This window comes from Lemur catta, chromosome X (genome assembly GCF_020740605.2).
Source record: "Lemur catta isolate mLemCat1 chromosome X, mLemCat1.pri, whole genome shotgun sequence".
Classification (NCBI taxonomy): Eukaryota; Metazoa; Chordata; class Mammalia; order Primates; family Lemuridae; genus Lemur; species Lemur catta.
In genome coordinates, this window is record NC_059155.1 from 69942197 (window position 1) to 69964074 (window position 21878).

At 42.9% G+C, this 21878-nt stretch overlaps 1 protein-coding gene across 1 annotated transcript in view; it reads left to right on the forward strand.

Annotated features, from left to right (window-relative positions):
- Positions 1-20897, forward strand: part of NLGN4X (neuroligin 4 X-linked) — a 262042-nt gene extending 241145 nt beyond the window's left edge. Inside the window, exons 4-6 of the mRNA XM_045538117.1 lie at positions 5668-5853; positions 9851-10640; positions 19371-20897. Coding sequence (XP_045394073.1) covers positions 5668-5853; positions 9851-10640; positions 19371-20220 — 1826 coding nt within the window. The 3' untranslated portion in view covers positions 20221-20897. The remainder of the gene's footprint in view (positions 1-5667; positions 5854-9850; positions 10641-19370) is intronic.
- Positions 20898-21878: the final 981 nt, after the last annotated feature.

Consider the following 21878-nt stretch of genomic DNA (forward strand, 5'->3'; position numbering starts at 1 on the left):
CACTTTATGCAAATGAATACCATCCCATTATGTGGATCCAGCCAGTAGAGTCTAGTCAACAAACTTCCTATTCTTGAACATGTTCTAAGAAACAGAACTTCTGGGACAAATGTTTCAACTTTTCATTGTCATGGGTTTTATCCATCCACATGACTATATGGCCGTATTGATGGAGTAGAAATTCTAGAAAGGCTGTGGACTCAATGAGCCAGGGGCCAGAGAATTGTAATTCCCATCTCAGGCACTAAGGCGCAGACTCAGAGGATTGACCAGATGTATAAGCTATTTGCAAAATAAAACCCACAGGATTTGACAGCCAACTGAATGAGTGTCCTCAACAATTCTGGAGAAATGTTCAAGGATGAAGTTTTCAATTAAAAAAGACTATAAAGTTGGCTCACTACAGACTAGACAGTCCCAAATTTTTATCACTGTGAAACTCATTTATGAACTATCTTTAAGTTTAGGTATTTATTGTGGCAAAAACAAACTGCATTTAATATTGCACATTTTTTTGTTTTTAAAATATAATCAATTTCAGTTTTGTGAATTACTGTAAGTTCAACTAAAGCACTTAAAAAAAAACTGTGCAGCCTCATTCTAGATAAATGTGTGGGGGATAGTATATACTTTTGGAAAATGGTGCAAGGAATACCAGTAGTAATTTAATGGGTCCCAAGTTTGGAAACCTGTGCTATAAAAATCATGTGTCCTTTATCATCCTCTTAGATTTTCTCCACTGACATTGGAAATAGATTTGGTTCTGTGCAATACCGATGTGATAGTCTGATATAATAGAAGAGTGGCCTCTTAGTGCTCATTTCTTTTTGAAGTAAAATAAAAACTAAAATTAGAAGCAATCCATAAGAATTTGAAAGCAACACATGGTTTTCCTTCCTTTCCATCCCATTTTGTATCAGCCCGTGGCCTTTGTTAAATCATACATGACTTTGTTTTTTGTTTTTTTGTTTTTTTTTGAGACAGAGTCTCACTTTGTTGCCCTGGCTAGAGTGAGTGCCGTGGCCTCAGCCTAGCTCACAGCAACCTCAGACTCCTTGGCTTAAGCGATCCTACTTCCTCAGCCTCCCGAGTAGCTGGGACTACAGGCATGCGCCACCATGCCCAGCTAATTTTTTTCTCTATATATATTTTAGTTGGCCAGATAATTTCTTTCTGTTTTTAGTAGAGACGGGGGTCTCGCTCAGGCTGGTCTTGAACTCCTGACCTCGAGCGATCCACCTGCCTCGGCCTCCCAGAGTGCTAGGATTACAGGCGTGAGCCACCGCGCCCGGCCCATACATGACTTTGATCAGAAAATTTAAGTTTCACCCTGCAGCAAATGGACTAATGAATGATTTCCTATAGACAACCAAGATTATAGATTTGCAGCTATTTGACTGATTTTCATTTTTTATACCTCCACTCTCATTTTAGGCAGATTTCATTAGGGGCTTATTTGTGAGATCTAAACTAAATCTAGTATATTCTCAGGGAAGAATTTTTATTTAAATATTTCCTGTTTGGTTTCACTTTTTTAATTTAAGTGTGCGCGTGTGTGTATGAGTGTGTATGTACAGACACATGCATATGTATGATTATATGTGTATATTGTATCTATGCACCAGCAACAGATGAATTACACACACTAAAGTTGTAAAAGATGTTTAACATCTGTATTCACTTAAGTATCTTCTAATTATTTGTCACACACACACACAAAACACCTACTGTGTTTAGGTAAGGAGTGATCTGCTAATAGAAAATGGATTTTGGCTTTAACATCACATCACACATTAACAAAAGGGCAACAGCTTCTGACCCCATTAGAATTCTTACCACTGATTTGTAGTGCATGCAAAGACCTGGAATTATTCTCCTACGCTCAGTGCTATAGTTCAAAAGAAGAAGAAAAATCTAGATATTATTGCCTGTAATAAAAATCTGAAACTTTTCTATTCTAGCAGCAATTTTAAGCCCACATAAAAACGCTCATTTTAACACAATATCTACTTCACTCGACACGTAGCGGGAAAATGTGATTTCTGTTTGTAGACACCTTTTCCACGAAGCACACTGAGCACACCTCTTATACATATTTTTTGTCTTTGTTGTTCCTCTCACAGCCCTGAATGAAACTTGGCTTCGGTGTAGCCATTAACTTGTTCTAGTTCAAATGGTCTCTTGTTTCTTTCACTGTTCAATGGTTGGGGGAGAGGTTACTGATGTAGGAGCTTCATTTCAGGCACAGTAAATCTCAAAAGCCAAATATTTCATCAGCTAAAATTCTTAGCGGGCTTGAAAAAGACAGTTGCTGTCAATGAAAGGGGCCATTTGTTTTAGACAAGCAAGTGGCTTATTTTATTAATTTGTCTAGAACATACATTTAAAGTGAAATGATCTCCCTGGGGTCAGACTTCTCAGGATCAGCACTCAGTTTGGGTAGCACGGACGGCTCTGTTTCCAAAGCGATTAGCGACCATCATTTGCTTTCTATAATGAGAAGGGAAACCCTAGTGACCTAGGACTGCAGTGTTCCTGGTGTCTACACAACTGGTAAAAAATATCACACATCTAGAATTTTTTAAGATCACTCTTTATTTACAAGTAAGACATTTTTGCCAAGAAAATTTTTTCCTTTCCTGGCTGTGACAACATCCCATCACACAGCTACACTGTGGCTGTCAGCCTCTCTCCTCCAATCTTATTCTTGGGAATTCCTGGCCGAGTTCAGATCAATAAAGTGGATGGTGGATTGGCAGTCAGATCTCACTATCACAGATCAGGGGCCTTAAGAAAAACAATTCATTCTTTCCTCCAACCCTCACTTTCTGGGTTCATTGAATTCAATGCTGGTAAACCCACATGCATCTTAAATTTGATTTATCAAATCACACTGTGTTTTGCCACTCAGAATATGAAAGCAGTGTCCTCTCGTAAAGAAAATAAAATTGTTTGCATTCATTCTGTCCCGGAAACAGGACCTCCTCTGTTGATAGTTTAAATTAGGAAAGAAAAAAAAATCCCTTGATATTGCAGTAAATTCTGAAGATGCCACGGGGAACACTATGGCAACAGTGGTGTCAACAACACCACGTTCATTTGCTAAACTTTGGGGATGCGTGAGTAGCTGTTTCCCTCAGGCAGCTCTGTGGGACCCTGGGGAGGAATTCAACATTGCAAAGATCAAACTACCCAAATAGGACGCTGTTACAGGAACTACGATTTTCTTGAAAGCTGGGAGTAGTCATTAGCCTGTGGTTTGAGAGGTTACAACAGTCACGTTTTGCCAGGGACGGAAGGTTTCCGATAGAAGCAAGATCAGTGATTCTGCCATGTGTTGCACATCCTCTACTGCCCCGCAGATACAAAATAAGCAAGTAGATCATTCTACAAGAAATGAGGAAGGGAGAGAGGTGAGTGAAGAAGGATGCGTTAAAGACAGAATACTTCTGCCAGAAAATTACTTGAGCCTGAGGGGTAATCACTGCCTTCATTAACAGGGGAAGAGAGCATTGCCTTATGGTCAGTACGGGGCACCTAAACTGGCATTGTCACCATTGTCGTGGATACACTGCATGAAAGGGTCTTTTTCTCCCAAGCAAAGTGGGAGTCCTTTTATGAACGACTGTGCAAAAGATTTAGCGACGAATGCAGGTGTTGCAGAAAATTTTTGGCACAAAACGCTAATTAGTGATCACTAATTAAATAAGGGGGGGTGGGTAATGTCTGAACAACCCCACTAATCAAAGCTGCTCTCACATCAAATCCCTCGGAGCGTCAGAGAGGGTGGCATGTGGGGATATGTCTTCGGTGTGCAACGTTGCATTCGTAATGTTGCCTCATCTGCAGGTACAGGGGATGTGAGTCCCAATTCAAGCTTGGATTTTGTGTGTGTGTGTCATTGTAGAACAAAAAGCCGTCCTGCAGCTTCCTTTGAGCCAGGCCATTCATTTCTGATCCCCCTTCTGGCTCTGAGAGTGCATTGTCCTGCAGGTGCTCAGAAAAAAGCTCGTGGCGGGAAAGCTAGCTGGCTCAATCGCTTTGCAGTCCCCTGCTTGCCTCATTTGGTTCTAAAATGTGGAAGCCAGCACACAGTAGCTCGTTGGCATGCTGTCAGCTCCGGCGAGGGATGTGGCTTGAAGGAGTTCGTTTGGATTGATGTTATTTTAGGGCTTGAATCAGTTTGTCTTCCTGTAAACACGAGTGCAGGTGACCGTAATGACAGAGTAGGCATTCGTTGAAATGAGCGGATGGCATGGCTCTTGGAAAAAAGATATGACACTCATCAGGGTTGGGTATTTGGGGGAGGCTCCACTAAGAATGTGGACATGGTTAAAAACATGGTTTTAACACTTCTTTGTTTCTTCTCATTGTCTTTGGAAGGCGTATTCAGTACAGACCTGGACATAAACTTGGATTAAAGCGTGTGCATCAAATTGAACTTGCAGGATGCTTTAGAAAGTAATCACAGTTTTGAATCTGAGTAAGAGGCTGTGTGGCTTCTCACAAAAAGAGAGTTCAAAACATCAGAGCACAACAGTTTTTTTTTTTTCCCATGTCAAGCTATTCTACAATGTGGAAGGAACAGCACATGAGATAGAGTAACTGATCACTTTGCTACAATAACTACCAGAATCACCTTATTGAACTTCTAAGCTGGAGTTAAGAAGTTGATGCCTTGAGCTAAATGTAGATCGTCGACTTAGAGAATCCTGCTTCTTTTTAAAATCAGAAGGACCAGTCCATGATGTTTTGGGGACAGTTGGGGAGATTTGAATATGCAGTGGCTTGTGGCTGAGGATAAAGAGTTATATTTTTTTGTGTGTGTAACTAATATTTTTGCTATATACAGAAATAGAGGTACATACAAGACTATTTAAGAGTGGGATCCGCTGATGCCTGTAATTGACTTTGATTTGTAAGCATTAAAAGGAGCAAAATTAATCTATTAAAAACTAATCCAATGGGAAAAAGTGACCTGCACTGATTTTGTATAAATGGCACAAACTCTTCCACACTGACACCCACGTGAACACACACCCCCTCAGCACACACGTGCATTCTTTCTGCCCTGAGAAATGTCTCGTGGGAACCTGTTGCATTTTTCAAAGACAAAGAAATGTGCACAGGGATGACAGCTTGACTCCAGCAAAATTTACAAGATCTCCTGAGGTTGCTTCATGGTATAAATATTTTAGATTAATTTTGCCTTCTATATAAACCCATATATACACATTCACAGATGACACGTTTTTATCATAATGTCAACCCAACAACAACCATTATTCATATAATATGATTCTCTCTACCACAAACGATTTTTCTGCTGTTTTCTCTAACTCAGCGGTCCCCAACCTTTTTGTGTCCAGAGATCGTTTTCATGAAAGACAATTATTCCCCCGACCAGGGAGGTAGGGGGATGGTTTCGGGATGATTGAAGCACATTACCTTTATTGTGCACTTTATTTCTATTCTTATTACATTGTAATAATAGGTAATGAAATAATTATACAACTCACCATAGGTTGGAGACCCCTGCTCTAATTCATGGGGACTTGGTAGGGAAAGAAAGAACGAGATAAACCGTGAGATATCTTTTCAATTAGCAGAGACGTGTGTGTGCATGTTATAGCTGAGGACCCCAAAATACCCTGTGTTCTCTTGCAGGGTTCTTGAGTACCGGCGACCAGGCGGCGAAAGGCAACTACGGGCTTCTGGACCAGATCCAAGCCCTGCGGTGGATCGAGGAGAATGTGGGAGCCTTTGGCGGGGACCCCAAGAGAGTGACCATCTTTGGCTCCGGGGCCGGGGCCTCCTGTGTCAGCCTGCTGACCTTATCGCACTATTCAGAAGGTAACCAAGCTGTCCCCAGGGTGGGCGGGAAGGACCCCCAAACCAAGAAATGAATGCTCACCGAGTTGGCATCTGGGCTGCACGGCCGGGTTGCCCAAAGTCTCTCTAAAAACCTCAACAGAAACCCCGCGAGCTTGTACACACCCCTCGTCTCTGCTTTCAACTCTGCCTGCCTTCTACGTGTTCACTATTTTATTTCTCCTAGTTTAAATTTAGGACAATTAGATGTGGGTGACCACGATGATGACAAAATAGCGTCTTCAGAAACCCGGAGGCCTCTGTGTCTTTTGCCATTCAGACTTTATTTTGGTCCCCTTGAAATTTTACGAACTTCTAATTTAAACGTGGTAGAAGTGAGGTCAAAGAGAAACAGCGTGTTGTTATCGGAGGCAGATTTATAGATTTCATAATCAGCGTGGGTTTTAGCCATGTGCTTTCAAAAGTCACTTCTCCAATTCATGTTAATTCTTTGTATCTTCTGCAAACATTAAGAGCATGGTGCGTCCCTGCAGAAGTACATTCCCTAGAGGAGTGGTGTGTGTGTGTCTCTCATTTCTTTCTCCTTGTTTGTTTCTCTCTCTCTTCATTTCTCTCCATCTCTTTCCCCCTCTTCCTCTCTCTCTCTCTCTCTCTCTCTCTCTCTCTCTCTCTCTCAACTGCAAATATGATTTTCAGAAGGGATCTCCCTGGAAATTAGGTGCACAGGGACCTGAGGGCCGTGCTGGGTGACGTTAGCCCAAGACCCTTGGAAGTGTCCCCAGGTCGCTGCCCCTTACCTGTCCCCGTGGATGTCCCAAACGCTCCCGGGTGCCCTGCTTATTATAGCCAGGGGAAACTGCTCATAGCCAAGCACAAGAAGGGCAACTGCAAAACACATGCATGTCACGAGGACCAAAGGGACGCACACTTGGGAGGAGTATTCGGCACTCCCAGCACACCCTCCGCCCTGCCCTAGAGCCTGAGGCTCGCCCCGGGGACTTACTCAGCGGGATTCCCTGCCGTGCACTGGGGAGGGGGCCGCAGGCATGTCACATGAGACATTTGAAAGAGAAGTCCCCAGGAATCAGAGCAGGAGAGTGACTTCAGGGCTGTGGCCACAAAGAAAGAAGCAGGAACATCTGCAAAGCTGACCCAGCTCTGGGTCCCCTGGCCACGCACAATCGATATTTATCAGAACCACCTAAATCGTCATGATACTGTTACATTCTGTTCTGTGCATGGGGGCGGCTTACGAACCACACCATACCGGTTGGAACCGTTTATATCAAAAGCACTGAAAACTTTAATGGAATTATTTCTTTTCAAGTTATCTCACAGTACCTTTCTTTAAAGCAACTTCAGGATGCATAAATATATTTTTAAAGGCGGAGCCACTGTGTTATATGATGGCATTACGTTATTTTCTTGACTTCCTATACCACGGTGGATGAGTTGCTGAGTCTTTATGTCCCTCAATATCTTCATTAGTAAGATAGGATTGCGGAGGATTTCTAAGTCCTCTGAAATCTCAGTTCCCTGATTCTTTATTTTATAATGCTTTGCCTGTGAAACAAAAGGGCCTTTGACCTCTTACCAATGCTAGATAGGGACAGAATGGAAGGTTCGCATTTATGGTAACCCTTTATTTTAAAAAAAAAGTGAATAATCGGATCAAGCATTTGTCTGATAGGTTCCTCTGGCATTTTACAAGATATCGAAGTTCCCCCTTTTCTCAATCCATAGAATCACAGTTCAGGATTCAGAGAATAGTCAGGACCAACTTTGCAATTAACCGAACACACGAAAGCCAGGCTCATTAGAGCAAGCATGTCAATCGTTTAAATGAGCAGATTAGAAATGATTATCCGCTGCAACAACTCCCTTGCATGGGCTGTTTTTGTAAGGCGGCTCTTTTAAACAACCCAGCAGTATAACCAACAATTACAGAATATACCCAGACTTTTTGCCTTAGGAATTCCCCATCTAGTTATCTAGTCTAATGGAATCAAATTGCACATGGAAAGAGATAATTTTATTATTATTATCACAGCTAAGAATGAAATGAAAACCTAAAAGTGCAAAAAGATTAAAGAAAAAGGAACCATGCACATTTACTCAAAAGAACAATAATTTGAGACTTGCACCTAAGATACGCAACAGCTTGAAAAACAGAATGTAGACAGCTATGCATATATTGTGGATAGTTATGCAAAACAGACTTTGGCGCTGGGGTGTGGGGGGAAGGTAAGAAGAAATTAGACTAATTGCTAGCATACTCATTATGCTAAGATATCTTGTGTTTTAAAGTATGAATTACGAGTGATTTTTTTTCTTTATCCAAATTTTTTTGCATATTTTCAGGAGTTAGATTACTTCCGTAACATACAGATATGTAATTTATATATATTACTTATATATACACTGCTACCTAAATTATTGCCAGTCATTGTGACGGGAATAAAAAAAGAATTTCTAGCAGCATTTTTTTCTAATTATGACTTTTAACATACGGAAGTCTTAGATCAAACATTGACATTGTTTTTTTGTGGGTGCTTTAAAATCATCTTTAGAGCTAAACACTCAAGTCAATACTTGCACATTTCTGACGGACACATTCTCAAAGTGGCTTTCCTGACATATTGGGTGAAGCCAGATGGGTTTAACGTCTCTGTTTTGTATGTCATCTCTGGGCAACTGTCCAATCTTTAAAATCACATCTTCCCGATTACAATTGTATTTTCCTCCTATTTGACTGCTTACGTGACCTTAAAAATCGACAGGGCATGAACTTCTGGACTCACAGCTGAATGCTTTGCTCTCTGGTGCCAAACTCATGCTGGAATTCACAGAAATAGCAGGAAGACATCGTAAATAGAACCGTGATTTTCACACACACACACACACACACACACACACACCCCTTAGCTCTTGTCCTGTCCTGGTTAAAAATAGAGACTTTATACTTCTGGACATCCGTGCAGTAGACTGAACTGATGGAAAACGTTAAGCTACACAGAATTTTGCTCCTAAAATTGCCCAAGTTTTTTAAGTTTCTCACCAAATGAGGCATTTTCAAAATGTGGTAGATAACAGCTGTAGTTACTAGAGATAAAAATGATTAATAAAATCCATGTACTGAAGAAATTCACAACATAATGAAAGAGACAGATATGCAAGCTATTAACAATACAATACATAGTAATAAATATTTTCTTACTGATAGACACTGTGTATTTAATGAAACGATAGAAAAAATAAATCAAGCAAAACATCAAAAAAAAATATGGCAGAATAAAATACATAAAACTCTGGGTTCTGAATGGGTGCAGTTTTAAAATGAGTGATTTTTTTCTTTAAATACTTGTTAGCTGAGTACTGAATTGAGGATTTCTTTAGGCATAGCTCATTTAATTAATGTATTTTAATTGTAAAGTCCGAATATCTTCATTAGACTGAGGGTAAAACTATAAATGCCTTCCTGAGCTAGCAGTCTGAAATGGATTCCGGTGGATTTCTCTTTGTGGCAACGAAGGGGTACCTGGTTTTGCTCCTGAGACAAAGGGTCCTCTGAGCACTTGTGAGTGCAAAGCATGTTTTCTGGGGAATAGGGGACGCAGTCTCTCTGAGCATTTTTACTTACGACCTCTGAAAGCAAGGAAGCAAAAACCACCCTAAATTGGGAAAGCAAGAGAAAGTGCATATATTTTTTTTTTCAGTGCTGCAGGAAAGGTGTCTGCCGGGTGCATGGTTTCATTTTCTAAAACTCCCTTCTGTGTGTGTTGTGTGTGTGTGTGTGTGTAGGATAACATGCCATAAAAGGAATGCCCAGGGGGAACGGGGGGGGGGGGGGAAGGGGAAACGAAATGGAAATGTGTGAAAGGGAGCCTGAGAGAGCTGAATGGTCCTATAGCCACAGATTCACAAGCCGGAGAGACAATCGCAGCCTTCTTCGCTCGCTCAAAGCTGCCGTTCTCTCGTGCGGGTTTTCATTTGCATGTCCGCAATTTTGCACCTGCAGGTCTGTTCCAGAAGGCCATCATCCAGAGCGGCACGGCCTTGTCCAGCTGGGCGGTGAACTACCAGCCTGCCAAGTACACTCGGATACTGGCCGACAAAGTGGGCTGCAACATGCTGGACACCACGGACGTGGTGGAATGCCTGCGCAGCAAGAACCACAAGGAGCTCATTCAGCAGCTCATCACCCCGGCCACCTACCACATCGCCTTCGGCCCGGTCATCGACGGCGACGTCATCCCCGACGACCCGCAGATCCTCATGGAGCAGGGCGAGTTCCTCAACTACGACATCATGCTGGGCGTCAACCAGGGCGAGGGCCTGAAGTTCGTGGACGGCATCGTGGACAACGAGGACGGCGTGACGCCCAACGACTTCGACTTCTCCGTGTCCAACTTCGTGGACAACCTGTACGGCTACCCCGAGGGCAAGGACACCTTGCGGGAGACCATCAAGTTCATGTACACGGACTGGGCGGACAAGGAGAACCCCGAGACGCGCCGCAAGACCCTGGTGGCCCTCTTCACCGACCACCAGTGGGTGGCCCCGGCCGTGGCCACGGCCGACCTGCACGCGCAGTACGGCTCGCCCACCTACTTCTACGCCTTCTACCACCACTGCCAGAGCGAGATGAAGCCCAGCTGGGCGGACTCGGCCCACGGGGACGAAGTGCCCTACGTTTTCGGCATCCCCATGATTGGGCCCACCGAGCTCTTCAGCTGTAACTTCTCCAAAAACGACGTCATGCTGAGCGCCGTGGTCATGACCTACTGGACCAACTTCGCCAAAACCGGGTATGTTCTCTCTGACGTCTGCGTCCTCCTCCCCGCCTGTTTGGTCACTGGTGTAGTTGCTGTTTCTATGATGGAATGAGCTGTCCCATGCAGGTGCATGTGCACACATACCATGCACATGCACACACATGCATGCACACACATACGTGCACACATGCACACACGCACATATATGCACATGCATGCACACATACTTACACACATGCACACATGCATGCTCACACACACGCACACATACATGCACATGCATATACACACATACACTCATGCATGCACACATGAACATGTGCACATACATGCACACATACATGCTCACATGCACACATGCAGGTACACACATACATGCACATGCACACACACATGCACACACGCACGACAACAGCATCTATGGCAACTTGGTTTTTGCTGTTGTTCTTCTTGGTTGTTTTTTCCTTTTTTCCTGAAGTGTTTCAACTCAAGGCAGATTTTTACCAACTCAAGCCAGAGTGCTAGGTGCATACTAGAAATTCTATAGCTCCTACCTGCTGGGGCAGGGTTGACATACACTTGACTGTTGCAGTAAAAGTGGATCACAGGGTTTCCAGTCTAATCATGACCTCTTCTCATTTGTTACCTAGTAAGGTTATCAAAGCACATGCACCACACCAGGAACTGTATTCACTGCATAGTCATAAGAATGAAAAACATCTCATAATAATTATAGAGAATATAAATATATATTTCTCTATATAGAGATTATATGTATATTCAATATATCTCTCTAGATTATATTTTTAATATATATTTATCTATATATAGTTACATATTTAATATATATTTCACTTGCTATATATGTAAAACAAAGGAGATGTATGATATATATCATATTGCTATAGATACATGGCACCTTTTCACTTTCTCTTGTTTAATAACATAATCGTGAAGATTAATGAGGTATCCTTCTGTTCTAGCTGCGTGTGCTGCTGTTGTTAACCGTGAGAGCCTCTTGCACTGAAATAAGGGGGATATATATCATATTGCTATATACACACATATGTATATATCAAAGGGAAGCTCTCATTCATTGGCCCATGTCTAGTAGAAAATACAGAACCCTAAAAGCACACAAACAACAGTGTCTGCCAGTATTCTACTGAGCAGATTCTCAGCAAACATTAAGAGTATAGACTCCAGCACCTCTTAAATAGCTGCAAATATCGTGACAACTTTTCACTTTCCCTTGTCCAGTAACATGGTTGTGGAGATTAAGGAGACAGCCTTCTGTTCCAGCTGCCTGTGCTGCTGCCGTTAACCTTGAGAGCCCCTTGCACTGGATTAAAAATGAAGATACATGTGTCAGGGAGGGGTGGTGACGCCTCCCACGTGACCCCAAGTGCCAGAATGAGGCTCCCAGGCCACAGCAGCCTGCAGTGCACGAGATTTAGACAGTACCTGTTAAGAGAATTTGCGGTTCCCAAAGGTTTCAGTGCTGAGGAGTTTAGTAGGTATCATTTTTTACAAGGACTTCAAGTTTTTTGTTAGTTTTGTTTTTTGGCTGTGAGTGGTTTAAAAATCTTTTGTGCTCTTAGCAAAAGTGTGGCGTGTTCATGGAGTGGAAATGGTATTGTATGGACTCCAGCCTCCCACGCTCAGACTTTGTAAATTTGGTCTTAGAAAGGCTGCCTAGAGGCCCCTGGGGAAGGGAGGAGGTGCCAACAGTGGCTGGAGGTGCTTGTCTGTCACCAAAAGGTTCTGTCCTGGACAAGGAAATGATTGACACCAAAGTGTTTTTAAGTCAACCTTGTTCATTAGTCTCTTGACGCTGCTGTAACAGATTTACCAAGACTGTGTAGCTTAAAACAACGGAAATTTATCCTCTCATGGTTCGGGAGACTAGAATTTCCAAACGAAGGTATTGGCAGGGCCAAGCTCCCTCTGAAATCCATAAGGGAAGACTTGCGAGATTTTCTTAGCTTCCGGTGGTTTGCTGGCAATCTTCGTCACGCCTTGGTTTGCAGACACATTGCCCCCATCTCTAACTCCACCGTCACATGGACTATCTGTGTGTCTGTCTCCACACGCCTGTCTTCTTAATATGGCACCTGCCATGTGGAATTAGGAGCCTGCCCTGCTCCAGTGTGACCTCAGCTTAACTTGACTAATTGTTTCTGCAGTGACCCTCTTGCCAAATAAGTTCCCATTGTGGAGTGCTGGGGTAGGACTTCAGTGTATTTTAATTTGGGAACGACACAATTCAATCCATGTAACACCTTGGGAAGGCGAACCCATGACTATTTGTCATAGCGCTAAGACAGGTGATGTCTGCCCTTGCAAAGGTTTCCATTCTCTTGAAGCATAAAGACTTCCATGTGGGTTCCCAAGCCACGGCCAGTCAGTCGTCACTATATTAGCATCCACATGCGTTACTCACTTCACATCTCAACACACTCTTTTTACTGACTTTCTTCAAACCACTTACTTTCCCCACCTTACCTGTTTCAAAAAGAAATATTATATGATTTGTTTAGATGCAAAGCTAGAATCATTCATCGTTCATGTTATGGAACTATTAAAAAAATAGTGAGGCTGAAATAATGCTATTAATATTAAATTCTCATTAGCTCTTCCTGCCTGAAAAAGCTATGAGTCTGAGGCTGGGTCTCTCCTGGAAAGGAAGAAGGAAGAAGGAAGGAAGGAAGGAAGGAGGGAGGGAGAGAGGGAGGGAAGAAAAGCGGGAAAGAAGGAAGCAAGGAAAGAGATAAACGAAATTAATTAGTTCCATGAGGTGATGATGAACTTCTAGCACCAAATGCGTGCTTTTACAAAGACATCCTCAGAGCCTGAGAGAGCACTGAAAATACAGTGTTCTGGAGTGAGTTTTAATGCCGTTTATTCTATTTCTTAAAGTGCCTTGGCATAGAATCCGCGGCTCACACCCTTCCTTTGGGGAATGCAGCCACGGGAGTGTAGAGTAAGCTGTATAACAGGGACTAAGAACAGAACACATACGTTCATGTTGCCATCAGTGGTCTGTGTTTAGGGGCTTTCAGCTTTCATCAAAGCAGTCACGTCACTGGAACCCACGGAGTTGGGACAAGCACTTGAACGTGGAGAGACAGCTCCGATCCTCCTGGACTGAAAAGTTCCAGGCAGAGATTTCACTAAGGGAAGCAGAGCCCTGAATGTCGGTCTCAAGCATCTGGACTTTGTCCAAAGAGGAGCTATTTTTGCTTCTTCAGGCCACAGGAGGCAGAACTGCAAAAGCCCTTCAACCTATTAACACAGCGAGTTTTCTCCATTCGTGTGAGGGTCATCAGAGTGACTCAAATGATTCTTAAAGGAAGTTGCTGAGAACTTCACAACTCAGGTGAAATTCAAAGTGCGACTTCAAATGGAAATAGCTTAGGTGACCCCATTTCAGCAGCGGCTGGTTGAACCAAAAAACGGGACATTTTGCAGTTGAGCGGAGTCCAGTGGTTTAGGTGTTTGTCAGGGGATGGCTTAAGGAGCACTTGCTAGTTATTTGTTCATTTTTAATTGGGTGATGTGGTCAGTCTTGTGCAGAGGAAAATTCCCCGACCACCAGGGGCTGCTTCCCTGGTGGAGGTGAGGAGAATGAACAAGGACGGTACCGTTAGGGCAGAAGTCTAGGACGAGCCATGCGTTGTCACTGTGTGAGCTGCTGCCTTGAACTCTGACACACTCAGAGAGTGACCCACAGAATAGGACAGGATAGCTTTGCATGTCGTCGTCGCTGTTCCCTTTATGCACTAAAACGGCAGGGGTTTAGCAACAAGCACAGCTTGTAACCTGTCTAACACAAAACAGTGCTGAGGGTCTTCCGTTGCACCAAGACGTGCTTCCCATTCTCATGTGTTTGAACTTCGACCCTCGTGCACCTACACGCAGCAGCCTGGTGTTCCTGATAGGTCATGGGTTTGCCCAAATAAAGTGGTTGGTACTTTGCAGCTTCTTTAAGGACTGCAAGGCAAACAGTTCTGACCTTCAGTCTAGGTTGGAAGCTACATATATCTGGTATGCCGACTTTTTGTATTTTGGTGAGTGCAGAAAAATAATCTTGGGTGTGTGTGCAAGGGAAAAGAATGGAAGAAAGGAAGGAGAGAAAGAAGGAAGGAAGGAAGGAAGGAAGGAAGGAAGGAAGGAAGGAAGGAAGGAAGGAAGGAAGGAAGGAAGGAAGGAAGGAGAGAGGGATACAGGGAGGATGAGAGGGAAGGAAGGAGGGAGGGAAGGAAGAAAGTAGAAGGAAGGAGGGAAGGAGGAACACTTGGATCTTCGCTTGCAAACCATCATGTTACCAGTTTGTTTTCATAAGCATGTTAGGAGAGAGGGCTGTCCTGTCTCAGAAAGATAGCATGCACGCATGGTAGGAATGAAGACAAAGTTCCCAGTGAGCCTCTAAACCTGGAAAACCCTGACTGAGACAGGATATTGATAATCTCTGAATGGCAAGGCCATAAGTGGTCCTTGCAATTTCTTTCTTTGTATCTCTAATGGAGAACTATTAATAGATTGTCAGACCTGTGCCTGAGGGAGATTTCCCTATAGCTGGGAGGTGTTTCAATGGTCCAAGTCAGAGGACTAAAATCTTGCTGGAAGAGAACCACATAAGCCCAAGCATGAGGTGGCATTATAGACATGGCAGATTTCAAACGTTTTTTGTAAATGAGAAACAGTGTCAAGGAAAAATGAAAACGAACTCCAATGTTTGAAAAGGGTTGAAGAGAATTAAAATACTTTTCTTATAAAATATTTTTTTAGGAAGAGGAGTAAAGGAGTTTGTCCTACCTGGTGGATGGCATTCAGGTGCTCACTGATCAGGGACTAATAACTCAGTTTGAGTTCTGTGCGGAAAGATGTGGATAAAAGGGAGTTAGGGAAACTATTTAGTGTCAATACAAGATACGACAAAGAGCAGTACTTTAAGCAATTAAACAACTCATTAGATATTGAAGATGTTATGTGCTAAAGGTATTCAGAAATAGGAAGAGAGTTCTGTCATGGCAAAGAAAGCCAACACACATCTTGATTTTTTGACTCTGTTGCTGCGAGTCTGGTGTCGATATGGTGGAATGGTTCATATCTTCTGTTTGCTTCGGATGCTGTCTCTGCTTTGGAATTTGCTGGTATCTTAGGATTAAATTATCATCAACCATTGCCAAGCCTTTGGGGAAAAGAAAGCCGGAATGAGGCATTTAGGGAAGATGGGTTAGAAAGAGTCGCAACATAAATCTGATTTTAAATGTGATCATGTTTTACCAAAAGTTATTTTAAGCTGAATGGATGAACATTCCCACTTGGAGCTCAGGGGGACCCACGGGAGTCCCGCGGAATATTCTAGCTTCATAACAGAGAGTTAACTTGGACAAGGTTTTAGGTGTAAGGAAAGATGTACTACCTAAAGGAGCAGAGGAGAGGTTTTGCTGACATTTTTACAGCAGTAATAACCCCGCATCTATCTCTGGCTAATGAAATGAACCTGAGGACCTTAGTATAACACTTGATTATCCGCTACCAGTACTGTGTCTCAAATAAAACAGGACAGGCAGAACTATATGCGTTAGGTGTTGGGGAATATAACATGATACGCTTTGAGTCTTTACTAGAGAGACAAGACTGTGTTTTTATCCTTAATCATTATAATCTTTAATTTTACTCACAGGAATTAGAACATTTCTTATGCTGAAGCAAAGTCTGAAAAAATGAAACACTGGTATCCCACTTACCGATCTTACTGTCTCTGGAGTGTTTGCCGAGAGAGAATGGCTTGGGTTCTCATAATCTCCACGAGTTTATCTTGCTGTAAGAATTCTGACCGTGCATCTCCAAGAACTTTAATAGACAGATCGTATCAGCCTAGAGCTTACTTATCTGGATTTTCCAAATCCTCTGCTTTATTCTTAGAGAACAATACAAATGTGGGGTTTTTTTTTACCTTTCAAATGGACACGCAATTTCTTCAAAAATAGCCTAGGAGCCAACATGAACAGAATACTCTTTTTCTTAGATGCCCACAGCTTAATAAAAGGTCAACAAATCTAATAGACCCGATTCAGTAAAATCAGAGCAATGAAGAAAAAGTAGGACTCCTCACTCTCTTTCATTTCTTTAAGAACAATAAAAATATTTCCATCACAATTCCAATTAAATAGGATTTTTTTCTCTAAAATATTTATTTCTATTTTCTATTGTGTGTACATAAATTTATTTAGACACAATAAGTAGAAACATTATTTCAAAGGCTTGAGTAAAAGAAACTTGAGGTACTACTTTGAATTCATCATTTTTCTAAATACCATATAAGAGTGCATAAATAATAAAAAGCAGATTATTTTCAAATATATTCATGTTTATAAATAAATAAGCTCATGATATAAGGACCTATAATACTATATGGGATTTTTGTTTGTCCTGTTAGTAAAATAAAAGCACATCAGTTAGTGTATATTTAGTTAAAAGTTAGAGGTAAATGTATTTTTCCTTCTATAACACAGTATACACCATCTATCTATCAAGACAGATAGATACACACATATACACATGTACTCTACATTATATACCATTAATATACTGTATAAACTGTGGTATACTTTTATATGGTATAAATACACAGTGTATACTTGTATACACTCCACACTGGATACAATATACAGTGTATAGTATATAGTCTGAAATATAGTATATTATTTTATAGTCCTTCCTCCCTGGCAATATTATAAGCGTTCTAATTTATATATTGGAAGAAAGAGGATAATATTTCTTGAATTCTTACCATATGGCAGGAATTTTATAGTTACTTTTTTTTTTTTTTTTTTTTTAATGAGACAGGGTCTCACTCTGTCCGGCAGGCTGGAGTGCAGTGGCGTCATCACAGCTCACAGCAACCTCAAACTCGGGGGCTCGAGTGATCTTCCCGCCTCAGCCTCCCGAGGAGCTGGGACTGCAAATGTGCACCACCACACCCAGCTAATTTATCAATTTCTTGTAGAGACAGGGTCTCGCTCTTGTTCAGGCTCGTCTCAAAATCCTGCCCTCAAGCAATCCTCCTGCTTTGGCCTCCCAAAGTGCTGAGATTACAGGTGTGAGCCACCGCACCCAGCTGTAGTTATCTTTTAACTTTCATCTCCAAGCCTAGTAATTTCATCTACTATACAGATGAGTAAGGTAGGGCCAGTGGGAGCTAGGAAACTTGCTCAAGATTTCATAGTGGTAAAGAGGTAGAGCTACATGGACGTGATTTTTTTTTACCACCACCTCAGATTGAAGAGAAATCTTTCCCTTCACCACATGTGGCACCTGTGGGTCAAGTATATTGTCTGAATCCTGCACCATGTGTGGTAAGGATGGTAGAAGCAAGAATTTCAAGGAGGACTTTCCGGTCGCCCAGTTTTCTGTCTTGCAAGCAAATACACAATGGCTGGAGCCAATTTCCTAAAAGTCCTGCCAGAAAATAGTTACCTGGAAGGCAGACATTAGTGTGCACCTGGAGGTATTGCAACTCCCAGCTTGTTTGGGTCTGAACATCACGTCCAAACGTTCAGTGCTAACCACTGGGTGACATTTTGCCATGCATAATCTCAAGTTGTTTTGTATAACAAATAAACATAAAGATGAAATTTCCTTGACGGCTCACTTTACCAAGCATAAAAAATGGAAGACATGAGAATTTGGTATCTTTTTTTAGGAGGGGAGGTGTTATCTTAAAACAGTTGGCTGCAAAGATGTTTGAAAGTTCTCTGTGTTTTGGATTATCTCTAAATCTTTATAATTCTTCTACCTGTGCCCAGCTGTGCAAATAATTGTAAGATAATTCCCTGGGTCATAGTTGACAAGCACACTAAGCCTGGTGTGTTATTTACCCTAAACATGTTAACTTCACCATGTCTAAAAGTACCGTTTTCCCGAACTTCTTACAGTTAATAGAATGTTGTTTGATCTTTTCCTAACTCAGTCTTCACAAAGTAATTCCCTTTCAAATAAAGAGCCAAAACAAGCTGCATATGTCTACTTACAGACATTTTGTAATTATAAAGCCTATTTTTATTTGACTTTCAATATATAGTTTAGCTGTTAAAACTGCATCACCTATTCATTTGTTTCAAAAGCAATTCTTGAGCAAGAAAGAGAATGCCCACTTTTTGAACAATAGCGTCTTAGTCAGGATTTTGCAACCTTGATACTGTTGACATTTGGAGCCAGAAAACTTGTTTGCAGTGGGGGTCTCTCCCGGTCCACTGGAAGATGTTTAGCATCCCTGACCTGTGTCCATATGTGACAACCAAAAATGTGTCCAGACATCGCCAAATATCCCCCTGGGGCCAAACCACTCCCTCCCAGATGAGAATTATCCCTCAAAAAGAGTTGAACTTGAGATATTAAAAGATTTCCTAGAGACATTTATTTTTCCTTTTTTCTCCATTCAATGTTGAAGATCATTTGCTGAATTTAAAAAAATAGTAGAGATGTTATGAGAAATGCCACAATTCCACTAGATTTAAGATTAAAAAAAAAAAAAAAAAGAGGGCTCTTAAAGAAAAACACCAAAATGGTAGACATATCTTGGACCAAGGCGGAGTGTGCCTGTTGCTGCTTGGATATTTCATGCTCATCGATAAATACGACGATGAATGGATTATAATTTCCCAGTGCATTGGATTGAGAGATGTTCATGGCAAATATGGAAGAGTGTGACCTTTCTTTTTTTTTTTTTTTTTTCTTCCCTCCTTTTCCCAGGGACCCTAACCAGCCGGTGCCTCAGGACACCAAGTTCATTCACACGAAACCCAACCGCTTTGAGGAAGTGGCCTGGACCAAGTACAACCCCAAGGACCAGCTGTACCTGCACATCGGCCTGAAGCCCAGAGTGAGAGACCACTACCGAGCCACCAAGGTGGCCTTCTGGTTGGAACTGGTGCCCCATCTGCACAACCTGAACGAGATATTCCAGTACGTGTCCACGACCACGAAGGTCCCCCCGCCAGACATGACGTCGTTCCCCTACGGCACCCGGCGCTCTCCGGCCAAGATCTGGCCGACCACCAAGCGCCCGGCCATCACGCCCGCCAACAACCCCAAGCACTCCAAGGACCCTCACAAGCCGGGGCCCGAGGACACGACGGTCCTCATCGAGACCAAACGGGACTACTCCACCGAGCTGAGCGTCACCATCGCCGTGGGGGCGTCGCTGCTCTTCCTGAACATCTTGGCCTTCGCGGCGCTGTACTACAAGAAGGACAAGCGGCGCCACGAGACCCACCGGCGCCCGAGCCCGCAGCGCAACACGACCAACGACATCGCGCACATCCAGAACGAGGAGATCATGTCCCTGCAGATGAAGCAGCTGGAGCACGACCACGAGTGCGAGTCGCTGCAGGCCCACGACACGCTGCGGCTCACCTGCCCGCCGGACTACACGCTCACGCTGCGCCGCTCCCCGGACGACATCCCACTCATGACGCCCAACACCATCACCATGATTCCCAACACCCTCACGGGCATGCAGCCCCTGCACACCTTCAACACCTTCAGCGGGGGACAGAACAGTACGAATCTGCCGCACGGACACTCGACCACGCGGGTATAGCTGTGCGGGCCCCTCCCCTCCGCCGCCCCTGCGCGCAGCCACGTGGAAGACAGAGAGAAAGAGCGAGAACCTGCGCCCCGGGAATGCTTTTCGCCCCGCCGACTTGCGACAGAAAGGGCGGTCGCCGGGCCCCTGCGGACCCCTCCCCGTGGCTCTCCCCAGGACGACAAGATCAACTTCCGACCCTACGAAATGTGAAACGTATCCCTTTCTGTCCCCATACTGCTTTAAGATCTCCGCCGCCGCGACAGACGATTAGTGTCACCCGGTCGTCGCCACTGCGAGGACGTGGGATGCTCCCAACGTCACGGTAGCAGCTGACACTTCTGGAACTCAGCCAGGGACACTGAATATTTTTTAATTATAATTAAAAAAAACAAAAAGTTTCTTTATGTACCATACAATGGATGGATGGCTCTACTTAAGCGAAGAAAGAGTCTCTGGGCTTTTACCCAGCATGTGGAGCTGTATTCCAGAGAGAAGGGAAAAGTAGAATTTTATTATTAAAATAAAAGCATTGACTATGCAGTGAAATTCGTACAGTTCTGTGCAAAGAGATGTTTTGCCAGCCTGAACTCTATTTAAGAAACTTTGTACAAAAAAAAAATAAATAAAATAAAAATGTATATAGCTGTGAGTTTAAACAAAAAACACTCACACAGGGGGGGAAAAAAAAGAAAAAGCTTTTATCGGTGTTTTCAGTTTGAAAGAGCTTTTAGCAAGATTGTGCTTTTCATTGTGCTCTGTATGTATATAAATATATATATATATACACACACACACATTAGTCATATCACCTCTGTTTCCTCCCCAACAAAAGAGGCTTTTCTTCTTAATTACTCGTGGGAAGCAAAGACGTGGGATTTTCATTTGTAGGAGGAGATTTTGTCATGTAGAAGACTCGGACCGTCTGTTGTGACCTGCCTAACTCCCCCTCTTGGGTCACACAGGTGCATGCGACAGCATTCTTAGGAGACCTTTGTTTTGGGAATTTTTTTAATTTTTTTTATTTTTGTGTGTTTGCCTTCATGACATTGCAGCACTCAGATGGGTCCCCAACGTGGAATGTATTTAAAGCTTCTCAAATTAGAGGCACGCATACACAAAGCAACAGCAGGAGGGGGAAAAAAGAGACATACAAGTCCTGTTCTGTAGTTTTGGCTCTTTGAATATGGTTAGGAAGGGTAGCTTCCCACCCCAGGGCCCTGCCAAGAGGGGAAGAAAGCCTGCCTTTGGTGGGGCTGTGCCCCCGGAGTCAATACGGCTCTGTGTGCCCAGCAGCTGCAGCAGGGCGCGGCTGGTGAGGGACCTGCTCAGCTTAGCTAATCAGATTGAAGGAAGACATGTGTCTTTCCCTTTTTATTTAACCACTGAGTCCCTTATTTATCAGTACGTGAGGTTTTTTTTTTTATTCTTTTATATCATTTATGGGATGCAACATATGCTTGTCTGAAAGTATCACCTTTTGTGGATTTCTGCATCCGTCACGAAACCACGACTATTAAGGAAATGCAAAGGACAGAATATTAAAAGCACTTTGCATGGGTTTTCTGGGGAATTAGGATAGCTTCACTGTCCAGAGACTAAGTGGAAATGATTCTCCCATTTCAAATCGGTGACCTGAGGATCCGAGATTTGTCTGTCCAAACGCTTGTCAT